This window comes from Lethenteron reissneri, chromosome 39 (assembly GCF_015708825.2).
Source record: "Lethenteron reissneri isolate LAM-NWPU_2019-01 chromosome 39, ASM1570882v1, whole genome shotgun sequence".
In the NCBI taxonomy this organism is placed as follows: Eukaryota; Metazoa; Chordata; class Hyperoartia; order Petromyzontiformes; family Petromyzontidae; genus Lethenteron; species Lethenteron reissneri.
This window is the reverse complement of record NC_083817.1, coordinates 8333791-8349715: the sequence shown is the minus strand read 5'-3', so window position 1 is coordinate 8349715 and position 15925 is coordinate 8333791. Positions and strand designations below refer to the sequence as shown.

The 15925-nt window shown below is 53.5% G+C and overlaps 1 protein-coding gene across 6 annotated transcripts in view; it reads right to left on the bottom strand.

Annotated features, from left to right (window-relative positions):
• Positions 1-15925, bottom strand: part of LOC133351928 (nuclear factor 1 A-type-like) — a 399089-nt gene that overhangs the window by 42212 nt on the left and 340952 nt on the right. For 4 of the 6 annotated variants that reach the window (XM_061567542.1, XM_061567543.1, XM_061567539.1 and 1 more), the window contains exons 6-9: positions 14847-14900; positions 13612-13730; positions 10693-10892; positions 3887-4055 (exon numbers count right to left, since the gene is read on the bottom strand). In XM_061567542.1, the coding sequence (XP_061423526.1) occupies positions 3887-4055; positions 10693-10892; positions 13612-13730; positions 14847-14900 (542 nt within the window). The remainder of the gene's footprint in view (positions 1-3886; positions 4056-10692; positions 10893-13611; positions 13731-14846; positions 14901-15925) is intronic. The other 2 variants (XM_061567537.1, XM_061567541.1) reach the window with 1 other exon arrangement.

The window sequence follows — 15925 nt, the reverse complement described above, 5'->3', positions numbered from 1 at the left end:
GCGTTGCACGCACTGCCCCGGTGAGAAGGGCAGCGAGAGAGAGCGTCGCACGCACTGCCCCGGTGAGAGGGGCAGCGAGAGAGAGCGTCGCTCGTGCTGCCCCGGTGAGAGAGAGAGCGTCGCCCTCGCTGCCCCGGTGAGAGGGGCAGCAAGAGAGAGCGTCGCCCTCCCTGCCCCGTTGAGGGGGCAGCGAGAGAGAGCGTCCCTCTCGCTGCCCCGGTGAGAGAGAGAGAGAGAGCGTCGCCCTCGCTGCCCCGGTGAGAGAGAGAGAGAGAGCGTCGCCCTCGCTGCCCTGGTGAGAGGGGCAGCAAGAGAGAGAGTCGCCCTCGCTGCCCCGGTGAGAGGGGCAGCGCCGTCCCTCGCCGCGGTGGTCACACCCAGGCGCCCGCACCCAACGGGGATCGGCGGTTTCAGGGCGGAATTAAAAAAAAGCGAGCAACTCTCTCTCTCTCTCGCTCTCCCGGGAAAGCCGTAAATATTGACCGGTTTTCTCCGCAGCGGGGTTAAACTCGCCGGGTCCTGAATGATAATGGAGTTCTTGACAGGCCACGCGGCGGGGCGAGCTTTGCCCGTGAACCCAAATCTCCACGTGCGTCACCACCACCACCGCTACCACCACCACCACCATCACGATCATCATCGTAAAGTTCACCGTCGTCGGCCATGATCAATCCACTGCTGGATAAACGCCTCCACCCCAGGCCGTCGCCATCTCCTCGCGGTGCCGCCATGCGACATGCGCCTGCGGTGCGAGCCTATTTCATCGCTCCATCTCCGCAGCGGACGCGGGGCCCTCGACTCTCCCGACGCGTTCCATTCCTCCGGCTGCTACTCCGCCGCTATTATTCTCGACCGCGGGTCATCGTGCCCCCACCCCGGCCGTCACGTGTCCGGGCCCGATCCCGCGAGCTAGCTTCAACGACATCCTTCACCTGCGACATGTTTCTAATCTCCAACCCGCGTGCCCCCCTCTCTGAATGTACACCGGAGCATGCACACCTGGGATATTTCATCCGAGGCATTTAGAACGTCGTATAAAACTACAGCAATGCCCTGCGCAATGTCAGAAACTGATACGCCAATTCTCACACTCTCTTATTAAGGATTCTACGCTCATCAGACAGAATAATGCATGCAGGCTGGAAACAAATAAGCATAATTAACGGAAGGCGATTTTATAGATGGCACAAGTATGGTGATGTCACGTGACGCGCAAGGCATGATGGGGGGGACCGATTAGCGTTTATTCTCACCGGACACTGCGTGGTTTTGAGAATAGGCCACATCGTGGCAACTGAGAAAATATTCGCGGATTTGGTCTTACAGTGGAGAAGGTGGCGGAGATCGTGCGGTCACCACCGTACCACCGCCAACTCCTGCACCGAGCCAGAGCAAAGAAGCGTGGCCTAACCCCCCACTCCAACAACCCCACACGGCGTCGTTGAGAGAGGCCCTCATCCAGCAGTGGAGTGACAATAGGGCGATGGGTGTACGTGGGGACAGCAGGAGCCCCCCGCCCCTCCCCCGCCCTGAGCCACACATCCGCCGCGTGCGTGAGAGAGAAAGTCCGCCGAGGTCGGAGGTCGTGGCTGACCGGCGCGCCCGGGGGGAAGTTCTAGATCGTCGCGCTCATCTCCGTTTTACGCTTCGTGGCTTTTTTTTTTTTGACAAAGGATGCCACCCTCCACCCCAGATCATTCACCCCCGCGGTGTCTGGCACGCGATCCTCACTGGGGAGAGTTGAGTCGAGTTATTTTTTTAAAATCAGACATTAAGAGCGCTGGCTATGCCTATTCGCCGTCAGTCCCCGCGATAAAATCGGAAGTAAAAATGCGAACGCAAGCGATGCCGTGGCTCTTCTTTGGAATTTGTTGCAAAGCCACGACGATCGATGGCGTCGGTAAAGGCGCAGACCTGCAACTGCTCGCTCACGCCACTGTCAGCAGAAGGGCCCTCTGCTAGAGGGAGCTCCATAAAGCCTCTCGAAATGTACTCGCGTACACGTTACTACTTTCAGCGGGTATTTTATTATCCTTCGTCAATATTTTTGGTTTTCGACCGTTTTTTTGCTCGGAGTAAAGGAAGAGCCCTGCATGTGCCTTTCCCACACCACTGCTGGCGGAAGTGACCTCCTCTCGAGAGGCAGCTCTAGAAAGTATCCCTCGAGGGTAGTTTGTGGCCTGGGTACTCAGAAGAGACAGGAGTAGCCACACTGAATCCCAGCACTCACGGACCTGCCGGTCGACCAACCGCAGTCTGCACCCACTGGGCGGACGGTGGTGCGGATGAGGTGATTGAAAGAATGTCCCATTGTTTGGTAAAGTTGAAAAACGAACAATTACTTACATCGCTTAGCTTCATCAAACGTTTGGGGCGACTGCGATCGTGAAGGCTTCCACCCCGCCACGAGGTTTACGCAAAAAAAGTGGACGTCAGCAGCAGCCTTGTTTTCACGGAGGCCACGTGGTGGGAAAGCAAAGTGTGGGTTTCAAGCGCTGCAAGGAACGGTGGCCAAGCCTACTAAGTGTCGACGGAGGGGCAGCTCAAGCGGGGAGAGCGCGCTCGGGAGATGGAGAGACGAAATCGGCTTGCGTTGCAGGCGCTCCGGATTGTTACATTGCGGGGCCCTATCTTTACGAAACAATTTGGTTTTATTTTACCAGGTGTAAGCGCCCCACTGAGCTGTGTAGCTCTTTTTCAGAAGCGACCTGGCCAACACAAATGATAGCTCAGGCAAAGTGGCTTATCATCACGTGCAAATGTGTAGCAGCCAAATACTTGAAACGCAAGTTTTTAAATGTGGAGGGGAAAAAAAACCGGAGGACCCTGAGAAAAATGTACGCGAACACGGGGAGAACATGCAGACACAAAATATACAGCAGGCGCCCAGGTCGGGATCGAACCCACGACCTCCTGTATACCAGGCGAGGGAGTTAACATCTCACCACTACGGTGCCCGAGACGGTGACGGCTTGGGGAGGCCTGCATCCAGCAGTGGATTGACCATGACCCATGATGATAATAATAATGATGGTGCAATATGTACAATGTTTTAGCCCACCAAAAACCATTACAAACGCAAAGGGTGAAGAAAACACAAAAGGGAACTTATAAAGTAGATTCCACGCTCGCCGACAGCTTTGCTCGAGATATGAATGCCCTCCCCCCACCATGACAGGAACAATTCAAACAAGAATAAGCTTCAAGCCTATATTGGGCCAATTCTGTCATCGCACCTGCACAAAATATTCACGTGATATATACTAATTGCGCCGACATCAGGGGTCACTGTTAAAATAAAATCTAATAAGTGTGAATTTGCACGCTTTTAATAGCCCATTCTGGTGTATATTTGCGCGTGTGTGTGCGCGTGCGGTGTGCATGCGTGTGCGTGCACCAATTAATTGACCTGTGCGGCACCTGGGATCCCGATTCACGTGTCGTTGCTGGCAAATATTCCCCCCGCCACCCCCCACCCCCCCCCCCCCAGTTTCATCCGAATTTTTGGCAAAAGCGCGCCGGTGAGACCCGCCGCATTGGCGAAGCGGGGAGGAACGCAGAGCAGGTGCGGCTATCGAAAGTGCGTAGGCGGTGCAACTGCACCGAGGGCCCTCGGAGGGGCCGAAGGAACCCCTGGGATGCCACGCTCCTCGTAGAGGGGGTGCAACTTGAATAAGGATCCCTGACAGTTCGTTAGGCAACGTTGCAACCAGGACCCCGCGCAAAGCCCAACGATGCCACTGCCGAGTCGGCAAAGGTATTGGCGAGTTAGCAGGCGGACGAGCGAACGGGTGGGCAGGTGGGTGAGTGGACGAGTGAGTGAGCGGGCGGACGAGCGAGTGAGCGGGTGGGTGAGCAAACAGGGTGGGTGGTGGATGCTACTCACTGGGCGACGTCGGGGAGGGCGTGCCTCCGTCGCTGCTCGTGCTGATGGGCTTCGTATCGGTCACCGACATGGGCAGGGGCACGGGCCTCGGCATCGGCGGTGGAGGGGGCGGCAGCATGGACGTCGGGAAGAGTGCGGACGTCACCTTGGCTTGGCCCCCACCGCCGGGCTAAAGTTCGGGGGGGGGGGGGGGGGAGGGAGAGAGGGGCGATCGATGGATAAAGGCAGATCAGAATCAGAATTATTTTTTCAGATCAAAATATTTATTTATACTGTAGGGATCCGATGAGCTATGAAGCTCTTCTTCGCAGATGCGCCAGTAAGGACACGGGGTAAAGATGTCACAACAACAAACAGTACAACAAGACGACATGGCAGTGCAGAGTACGGTAAAGGCAAACAAATCACCCAAACACATACAAGTAAAATTAAACCATCACCATCCTACCAGGCAAAGCCCACCGAGGTATTCAATTATTTTTCACAAGCGACCTGGCCACTAATGATAGCTCAACAAAGTGGCTTATCGCGCGGGAAATTTACAGCAGCAAAATGAGGTAGATGGAGATGGACAGGCAAGCAGCGGCTTTACAAGCCGACAGGCAGAAGGACAAATGAGCGAGGCGGATGAAAGGGTGGACGGAGAGACGGACAAGGAAGTTGGGTACGGTCGGCAGATAGCCAGAGAGGCAGACGCACGCAAGGCGCGCGTAGAAAAGGGACACGGGTTTACACGGACCGGTTGACTTGAGAATGCACACGCGCATACTCAATGCTGACTCTGTAGCGGATAAGGCATTCTCTAAACCAGGAGGTATGGCCTAGGGATGTACAATTAAAAGATTTAGAGCATCCACAACTCTGTTGCCACTTTTGAGTGGCAAACCCCCAGCGCATGTCACAGAAATCGGAATATCTCGTCACATCCGGCCTTAGCGGCTAGACAACAGAGTGGCTCGCGATCCGAAGTTCGCAAGTTCAAGTCCTGGGTTGGGGTTGCCACAGTCCATCATCCCGCTGGGGGTTGATAAAGCGAGTACCAATTTGTTGGGGAAGTTGACGTGCCCCCTGCCATTGGGATGTGCAAATTACCACCACAGCAGCAGGAAGTCACTTTGAATTGTATTGTTTGTCTGGAAGACGGGGTTAGCTGCAGGTGAATACACGCTTTGTCTCGAGTGGTGTGTGTATGCGGGCAAAGGGGAAATTCTGATATAACCACACTACGTTGAATATAAGCACACACACGTGGCCTTACTCCCAAGGGGTGTTTCTGTATCCAGCTTCTCCTGTGCACATTTAGGTGGGAAGCAGGGAGGGGGGCAAACCGGATATTTGTGCAGAGCTCCACAAACTCCAGAGGGGCCCCATGATAAAAAAAAACATGTTATATTAAGAAAACTAGTACTGTTTATTCCTGTTATCAATTCAATGGGAGAAATATAAACACTACGACGATTATTCGTTGCTGGTTTATACGATTGTCTCAATTCCATCCTCGAGTTGTCTCCGGCCAGCGGCAAATATTCTCCTGCCCCCGCGCTTCCGATTAGCAGGTAAGTAAGTGTGTTGAATTTCTCCCATTGAATTGATAATAGGAATGAACAGGACTTGTTTTCTTTATATAACATGTTTTTTTTTATCATGGGCCCCTTTGTGGAGTTTTTGAAGCTCTGAACAAATATTCGGAAGTCGCGTGCGTACACATGCGCACGTACACATACGCACGTACACATACGTACGTGTGTGTACGTACACATACGTACGTGTGTGTACGTACACATACGCATGTACACAAAGATCCAAAGATCCCCCGTATAGCCTTAACAGACTGTAGGGGCAAGTGCTGTTAGCGAGCACCTATGAAGGCCGGCACGGCACACGGGGGGGTGGGTGGCCAACACCACGCCCGACCGCCTTTGTCTCCCCAGTGGCGATGTTTACACACCGCACCAGGTACTCATTTAAGGCTGAGTCGACCTAGGGGAGGCCCAGGACCGGTTCAGATAATCGTCACTGGTGTTAGCCGTGAGCGGGAATCGAACCCGGGTCGCCAGGTTCATAGCGCAGCGCGCTAACCGCTACACCACCGCTCCCCATAACACATACGTACGTGTGTGTACGTACACATACGCACGTACACGTGCGTATACATACGCACGTACACATACGCACGTACACATACGCACGTACACATACGTATGTGTGTGTACGTACACATACGCACGTACACATACACACACACACGTACGTACACATACGCACGTACACACGTACGTACGTGCGTTGCGGGCTCTGCGATTTTGCACTGGGGGGGGCGTCACGCGCACGTCCGATGCAAAGACAGCAACGGGGAGCGGGCAGCACTTACTTTAATATGAACGTCACGTGGAGGGAATGCTGGCGCGTGCGTCGGGCATGTGAATTGGAGATTGAATCTTTTGCAGACGTGGTCGAAACTCAATTACCATTCACATGCGCGGCCAAATAATCAATGGATCGCGAGGCGGAGGTCACACGCGGCAAAAAAAAATACCGCCCCGCGCCTGAGGCATTGTTTATTAGTGTACTCGATAAAGTGAAGGCTGTTAATCCTGAATGCCTCACCGCTTTTTGCTATTGTTATAGTCGTCGCTTTGTTAATTGTAAATTAACCTAAGGATTGACACTTCCCCCCCCCCCCCCACGCGTGTACATTAGAGAATTACATTTTATCGGCCTAGTTAATAATAAAAAATGCAGCCTATCACGATTGCACTTGTTTCATTGACATCAATCCCATTTGTCTATGCCGCAGGAGTGGTGGGATGGCACGTGCAAAACATTTGCAGTTCGGGGCCAGGCATAAGCAATTGAAATCAAAAGTTACGTATATATTGGTCTCTTTTGTTTTACCAATTCGTTCCAAATTCTGCCATCGGCACCATGCCACGGTACAAAGAATCCGTTAGGGAATCTCTTTCACGGAACTTCTCCCAAAAAGTCCTTCAAGTCAACGCTTTGTCCTCTGTGCAGCAAGGGGGTGCAGTTTCCCACACACTCCGCTACGAGACTGGTCATCACGTGACAGCCAATATTCTTTGTAATTCTCACAGCTGGCAATTATGCAATTTAATTTGTAAAACGAATGTTTGTGTGAAATAATTTACTAACCAGCCTGAGACCATGTCACCACACCTCTCTATTTTAGGCAGAATGTCTCTCTCATCTCATTAGTTCTCGATCTCTTGCGTCACCTCGCTGCGACTTTATAAAAGGGCCCCCCCCAGGGACCCCCCCCCCCCCCGCCCAATCCAAAATAATTTCTGCTCCAATGGGGCCTAGCACCAGCACCGCTGGCCCCACCAGGCAACGCCGGCGACGCTCAACGGAGGGTGGTGGCGATGGCGGCGTTGGTGGCGGTGTTGGTGCAGGGTGGGTGGGGAGGTGAGGGGTGGGGTGGGTATGACGTTGCCTCGCAGTGAAACGTGAAGCCCTGCGCGTGTTTCAGTGTGTAAGCCGACACGTGCGAGCGTTGGCGGTGAGGGCTGCCGAACCGCCGCTGCTGCTGCCGGCGGCCGGCAGTGGTGGTGGTGGAGGAGGAGGAGGGTGAGCGAGTGACCGAGATCAATTGAAACCACTTGAGCCGATAGCCGAGGAGCCGAGCTTTGCAGGGGGGAGGGGAGCGGGCACTTGGCAAGGTCAAGCGCTTGAGCCGGGATAATGGAATCAATTCATACGAGATGAAGTTACTGCACTTTAGTTTATAAGATTAATAAAGTTCTCCTGGAGTACTTTGCACATGAAGGGGGAGGAGCTCATTGTTCCCATTTACAGCCCAAAGCAATCTCAAACAACTCCTGCAAGATATTGTTTTCCCACCAACAACCAATGCATCTCTGAGTTTGTAGTTCTCGATGCACACGGCCAAACCCTCTTTGGGCTCCCATGTTGCATCGAACTCGACCAAAACAACGACCTGAGTGCCGGTGGTCCACCCCGCCTGTGACCGCGGTGAACCGTCCCGGTGAAGCAACTCAGATTCACGTTTCTCCCTGAGCTTCGCGGACTCGCAAAGCGTCGGTCGCCACTCCGAGGGTGTATGGTTGGCGCAGCACATCCCAGGCATAGTGCGTAAAACAATTTTTTTTTACAATTTTATTTATCTTACCAGGAAAGGCCCACTGAGCTACAGAGCTATTTTCAGAAGCGAACTGGCCACAAATGGTAGCCCAAACAAAGTGGCTTATCGCGGGCAAATTTATCGCAGTGTGGAGGGGAGGACCCGGGGAGAGACACGCAAACTCCCCAAACATACTGGCGTCAGGGTCAGGATCAAACCCACGACCTCCTGTATACCAGGCGAGGTCGTCAACATCTTGCCACCAGTTCTCCGTCAGCCTTGCAAGCGCTCAGCCAGCCATGAGCAGCATGTGCCCAGTGTGGGAGCGCGGGTGGCATGGGCCCTGGTGCAAGGAGATGAATGCCACTGCCCCCCCCCCCGCCCCGCCCAGTGCTAGGCCCCCTACGAACATTGGGCCCGTGTGCATTTATTTATTTATTTGCCACCTTGCACAAGATTGCATTTGGTCTTGACAAATCTGCAGGAATTTCATGTATGAGCGCAATTTGTACTTCCACGCTTTTATTTATATTTGCATGTTTATTTTTACTTATTTGTGACTTGTTGAACTTTTTTTCTATCTCGCTCTTGTACCCTTTATTATTTATTTATTCATTGTTGTTGTTATTGTAACCTGCTGACCCGGCCCTACCAGAGATCGGTGGAGAAGATCTTCACAGCTCATTGGATTCCCCCAGCCCTGAACCCACGGTCGACAACCACCGTGGACTTTCTCCACAAAGTGGTACTAATTTTATGGACCCCCAGTGGGATGATGTACTGGGAGGGGAGGGTCAACCACACCCCCCGAACCAGGATTTGAACTTGCAACCTTCCGATCGCGAGCTCCTCGCTCGACCACTGAGCCACCCACCCAGGTGGACGTGTTATTGGGGATCTGCTCTTCGTATTCGTTTTCTGGCCTTAGGGCCTTGTATGCAACAACTGTGATCAAAACTAAAACATGTACACATTTCAAATTGTCAACACGTGAATACACTCGGTGTGCACACACGCACACAAAATAACATACACAGACCTCTCTAGCCTTATATTCTGTTGGGGTAAGTTCTGTTAGCAAGCGCACCATCTACACCGGTACAGTACATGAGAGAGTGTAATCCTTCATCCAGCAGTGGATGGACAAAGGCCCGCAAATTATGACCGCCACAGTAATTATTATAATTGTATTCAGCAACACATTCTCGTTGCCGCGGGCATATTTTTCGGGCCGATGTGAAATATGCCTCGCGTAATATTTGAGCAACGCTATTAGCGGGTTGGAAATAATACACCACGACTGCAGTAACAAAATCAATACATCAGAGCAGAGTTTTTTTTCCCTTCCCCTTCTTTGCTCTGAGGAGGTCGGGGCGGCAGGAAATGGGAGGGAGGGACTTGGAGGGCGGCGGTGTGGTTTTTTGTTTTTATACCTTTCGGCGGGAATCTGCATAGCCAGACTCCCCTTGGTTCTGGCGAAAAAGAGTGCAACGCTTTACCGTCGCTGGGCACGGCGCGAGTTGACGGGCGAGCGAGTGGGCGGGTGATCAGGCGAGCGGGTGGGTGAGCAGGTGGGTGGGTGAGCGAGTGAGCAGGTGGGTGATCAGGCGAGCGGGTGGGTGAGCAGGTGGGTGGGTGAGCGAGCGAGCGGACGGACGAGCGAGCGGGTGGGTGGGCAGGTGGGTGGGCGAGCAGGTGGGTGGGTGGGTGAGTGGGCGGGTGGGCGGGCAGGCGAGTGGGCGGGTGAGTGGACGGGCGGGCGGGCGAGTGGGTGGGTGAGTGGGCGGGTGGGCGTATGAACGTTGTTTACTAGAACGGAGCAGAAAACACTTTCGGAGGCGTTGCGGTACTGGATACCATTTATTTTGACCCAGTTTCCTGGAAAATTTCCCCCTATGGAAAATGATATGTGTGTGTTGCGGTTAGTGTGCTGCACTACAAATCCGGCGATGCCGAGTGCAATTCCCACTCACGTCCAACATCAGTGATGATTATCTGAACCCCGTCCTGGGCCTCCATTAGGTCGACTCAGCTTCAAATGAGTACTGAGTGCGGTGTATAAACATCGCCACTCGGGAGACAAAGACGGCCGGGCCCATTGTTGGCCACCCACCACCTCGTGTGCCGTGCCGGCTTCGTAGTCGATGGCTCGCTAGCAGCATTTGCCCCAACAGTCTGTCAAGCCAATCGGCGTGATCTTTGTTGTTCGTTAGATATACATATACACGTGTGATATATCAGACACTAAGATTCTCCGTATAACCTTAACAGACTGTTGGGGCAAGTGCTGTTTGCGACTAACACCTATGAAGGCCACACGGCACACTATGCTATGGGGTTAGTGGCAAGCACCACGCCCAGTCGCCTTTGTCTCCCTAGTGGTGATGTTTACACACCGCACCGGGTGCTCACTTTCATATGCACATATACCTATGCACATTGGTTGGTTAGTGCCCTGTTCTATGAACGTGAGCAAGTGAGCACGAGCAAACGGTTGAGAGCGGGCGAGCTATAGAGCGAGCGGGTGAGTTGGGTGAGCGAGCGAGCGAGCGAGCGAGCGAGTGGGCAAGCGGGCGAGCGATCGAGGGAGTGTGCGAGCGTGCGATCGGTCGATGAGCAGGCGAGCGATCGAGCAAGTGAGTGAGCGGGTGAGCGAGCGATCGGTGGATCGTGTCGATGAGCGGGCGAGATTGTCGGTACTCACGTTGAGGAAGCCCACGTGGCTGCCCTGCTGCCCTTCAGGGCACACGAGCTGCACGAAGTCCTTGAGGGGGTCGTGGGGCGGTGGGTGCGGCGGGTGGTAGCGGATCGCCGTGTGGGCGTGCGCCGAGAACGGGTACGGCGGGTTCTGAATGATGGGCGAACTCGGGAAGTGAAGCGCTGAGGACGCGGGGTGGGAGCCACCTGTCCAGGTGCCACATGCACAAGAACATCACCATCATAATCACCATCATAATCAGCATCATCATCGTCATCATCATCATCACCATCATCGTCACCATCATCGTCACCATCATCGTCACCATCATCGTCACCACCATCATCGTCACCACCATCATCGTCACCACCATCATCGTCAGCAGTAGCCGTATCAGTGATATCGGCATTATCATAAATATCAGCATGATTATTATCATTAACAGCAGTGTCATCGTCAACAGCATCATGATGATCATCATCATCATCGTGTTGATGTCGTGGTTTTCACGGCTCAATGAGCGAGAGATGATCTTAAAAGCTGCTCTTTCTGCATAGCCGCGGCGAGCGCTGCTCCTTTCTCCTTTGCGACCCACGCTGGGGGCATCTTCTACTGCCTGAGGACGCCTCCTCTGCCTGAGGATCTTTGTCTACGCGTATTTGCACGTGCGCGCATGAGTGTGGATGGACATATGCAAGATGTGTGCGTGCGTAACGCACCCCTGGTATGTCCTGGTGGTACTGAGCTTGGGGTGTGCATGCGTTTGCTAAAGACCCCCGCCCCCTTCAAGGTGCACCTATCCTGGCACGAGTTCCGTGGCGACGTCGCTGCCACTTAGTGGCGAACGGCGGTTGTTGTTGTTGGGAGGAGGGAGCGGTGGCACAGTGGTTACGCCACTTTGCTTTGAACCTGGTGACCAAAGTCCTATTCCCAACCATGGCTAACACTGGTTGCCAAATAGAACCTGTCCTGGGCCTCCTCTAAGTTGGCTTAGCCATGAATGAGAGAACCTGATGCTGTGAAAACATCGGCGTTCAGAGAGACAGACGGGGCCAGACGAGCTATTGGAAACACCGCCACCCCCTTTGTGTCTACGTGTGTAGGCTGAACTTCCTTCACCACCGTACGTAGCCAACCGCGTTAATCGGAGGTGCGGGGGAAGGACAACGCGCTAAACACAAAGAGCAGTTCTAAAGAAATGAGTTTTCAATCTCGATGATTTAAAAGTGCATGAGGAGCTCCAGAGCTCCGGCGGCTTCCTAATATCGGAAGGAAGAACATTCCAGACGGCCGCAGGAGCGCATGTGAAGGCGCACGATGCTGTGATCGTCTTTGGTTAACCTTGATCGTTTTGTGTGCGTCTGTGCAGGCCTTCATAGGTGCTCGCTGACAAACACCCTTATTAACAGTCTATGCGACTAAAAGGGGGAATCTTTATCCTGGCAACAGCCCATTGAAAATTCATTGCCTTTTATAATGGATTTTGGTGAGGAAGTCATGCAGGGATAGTTAATATTTAGTTTCTGGAACCCGTCCAATGCTGGATTTGGATTATCTTGCACACCAGTGGCGGTTCATAGCTCCAGGTGGAGGAGGCAACAGAGTCCGCCTCGGGTTTTCCAGTCTCACGTGAAAGGTGGATTCATCCAACAGCACTTTCTCGCATAGAGACGCAAAGACTCGTAGACTCACAGAGACCCATAAACTCACGCAGAGACCCTTAAACTCTCACAGAGACCCATAGACTCACGCGGAGACCCTAAAACTCTCACAGAGACCCATAGACTCACGCGGAGACCCTTAAACTCTCACAGAGACCCATAGACTCACGCGGAGACCCTTAAACTCTCACAGAGACCCATAGACTCACAGCAAGATCAACAGGCTCACAGAGACACATAGACTCACACAGATACACATAGACTCACACAGAGACCCAGAGCTTCACACAGAGATCTATAGACTCACACAGATACCCATAGGCTATCACATAGACCCATACACTCACACATAGACCCATAGACTCACACAGAGATCCACAGACTCACACAGATGGGCTCACATAGACAGCCACCACCGCCGCCACACGCTGCCATTGTGGCCCAATTGTCAATGCGTCCACCTGCAGCGCGCATTACCACCCGGGAGTGGAAAACCCCTGAATGTGCAGCGACGAGCATGCCGATTGCGTGGAGGGAGCAAGCTGGCCAGGTGGCACCGCAGTTGGGGCGCTTGACTCAAAATTACAAACGACGATTTGGTTAGCAACACTTAGAACCGCAATGATAAACTGATGCGAGCACAGGCACCTTTGACAAATGCAAAGATCTCCCCGTACAGCCTTGAACAAACCATGGGCAAGTGCTGCTAGCGAGAACCTACTAAGGCCAGCACCACGCCCGGCCGCCTTTGTCTCCCTTGTGGCGATGTTTACACACACCGCACCAGGTACTCATTTGATGCCGATTCGACCTAGGGGAGGCCCAGGACTCGTTCAGATAATCGTCGCTGGTGTTGGCCGTGAGGCGGGAATCGAACTCGGCCCGACGGATTCGTAGCGCAGCGCTCCAACCGCTCCACGACAAAGATCCCCCGTATAGCCTTAATAGACTGTAGGGGCAAGTGCTGTTAGCAAGCACCTATAAAGGCCGAAACGGTACACGAACGAGGGGGTGGGTGGCCAGCACCACGCCCGACCGCCTTTGTCTCCCCAGTGGCGATGTTTACACACCGCACCAGGTACTCATTTAAGGCTGAGTCGACCTAGGGGAGGCCCAGGACCGGTTCAGATAATCGTCACTGGAGTTGGCCGTGAGCGGGAATGGAACCCGGGTCGCCAGGTTCGTAGCGCAGCGCGCTAACCGCTCCACGACACACACTTCCCCACGCACGCGCACGTACGCACGCGAGCGCGCAACCACTCACCAGACTCCACGTCGTTGTGCCAGCCGCTCGACTGGCTGCTGCTCGCAGGCGACCGGTTGTAGAAGCCTTCCTCGGGGCTGTCCTCGTCCAGGGACGTGCTCGACTTGTGCCTCTTGCTCCTGCGCGCGCACGCGTCCGGGAGGAGCGTCGCGTCACCGCTTGCGACCGCGAGCCACGCCGCCGTCGCGAGGCCCCGCGGCCGGCCTCGCATCCTCCTCAAGGAGGCCGCGTCTAGCCTGTGGAGCGGCGCTCGCGCTTTACGCCGGCGAATCCCGTGTCGCGACGGAACGTCGCGGGGCCCGGTCGTTCGTCTACTCTTTCTCCTTCCTTATCAAGAGCTTCGGTGAGAGCGGCTTCACCCTCCCGCGCCCCCCCCCTGCCCCCGCTGACGATATCCCCAGGCCAGAGCGTTCGCCCCTTTCTCCGAACCGTTCCACTTAAGACTCCTCTCCTCCCGATCCTGCTGTGGAACCTCCACGTGTCTGTTTCATTGCCTCCACTCGACAGCATCTCAAGACGTTCCAGTTTCACGTCGCTTCTTCAATGCCCCGCTCATCTGTTGCTTTATCAGCTGCCCACTGCCCCCCCCACTCCCACCTCAATCGCTTGTAGAACGAGTGCTGTTCCCCCGATGCCAATTGCAGCTTTGATCACCTCCGAGGGTCTATCGGCCTTCATCTATTGGGACACTTCTCATCCAGATAGCCCAACTGAGCCGGGTGCGACAGCCGTTGTCTCCATCCAACGGCGACGAATTGAGAATTTGGCAAGGACAGTGTTCATCCCTAGCTCCGACAGCAAAATTATCAAACGGAATAATAAGATTTGGGTGTAAAACCCACCACCATCGCGGTCGCTGCCTACCACCTACATTAACATTAGCTGCCCCGCCCATGCTGCTGACACACTTGGGCTACGCCCATCTCTAGACCTTTATAAACAGTTTGCCTTTAGAGGCTAACCCCCTTTTCCTGATAACGACCGCTTGTGTTGCGATCGAAACGTCGTGGTTTTTTGTTATTTTCTTTTCACCTATCTACGTGAATTTACCGAAAGCCCCAGAGAATATGAATTCCTGCAGTCTCGAAAGCTTTAAGTCGGGAATAATAATAGCAAATCAATAACGATGCAAAAATCAGCGAAAAACACAGAAAGAGAACGACATTTCGTAGGCGACCATGAGCTTCGGCGAAAAAAATGCTCTGTTCTGTCAGTGTGGAAGATATATTACGCACGCATCTGGAACGTACATCGTTGTGTCCCACGTGTAACAAGGCTTGTGCCTTGAACTTGGTCAACCGAGTAGTGCAGGGGACAGAATTGGGCAGAAGAGAGAATTGGACAGAACACAGTGGCACTTTGGTTTTTTTTTTCTCTTCCCCACCACCACCGCCACCGCCGCCGCCGCCGCCGCCGCCCCCTCCCACCCCACCCAGGTCTCGGGCGATTATGGCGTGCAGGTGGACTAATGGACGACTGGACGGAGACGCGCGTCGATGAGGCACCCTGCCTGGGAGCTCCCTCCTCCTGCCCATATCTCTCTCTCTGTCTGCACATAACAAATAAGTAAGTAAACATGCTTAGATTTTTGTTAGCACATCCCATCCGCCGCATGGCCTTTTGGGAGCATTTTTTTCCTTATTATTTTGTTTGCAGAAGCAGCAGCAATGGTTTATTACGAGAAAACTCTGGACCGGCTTCTAAATTCAGTGTCGGGTCATCCTCGTAGCAGCAGCGGCTTTAGGCTAGCCATCAAACAAGGACGATCACCGCATCGTTATCAGGTGCGCGCTTCTGCGGCCGCCTGGAACGCTCTTTCTTTCCGATATTACGGAAGCCACAGGAGGTATGCGCTACTAAATCTACATTGAAAACTAATTTATCTAGAACGACTTTTTGTGTTTCGTTTATTGTCCTTCCTCCGCACCTCCGATTAGCACAGTTGGATACGTACGGTGCGAAAGAAGTTCAACATACACACGTACAGTGTCTCATCTTGCTTGCTTGAACTAACAGTTCTCCTGGCAAGATACACGGACTATATGCGCAAGCCTGATGGAGAGAGCGATGGTGATACTGATGAAGTCACTGCCTTCACATGCCACTTCATTAATCCACATGCACGCCTCACTTGAGACTGAAAGCCTCCAAGGCGGAGGTTTTGTAGCCACCTCAAACCTCATGCCAATTATTTTCCAAATTGAAAGCCTCGCCGAGTCTCAAGACTCCTTTCTCAGCAGGGTCCTGCATTAAGTTTGCTTTGGCCAATTTGACGAATGAATGTTTAGATTTGACGTGGGAGAAAAGCAGAGCA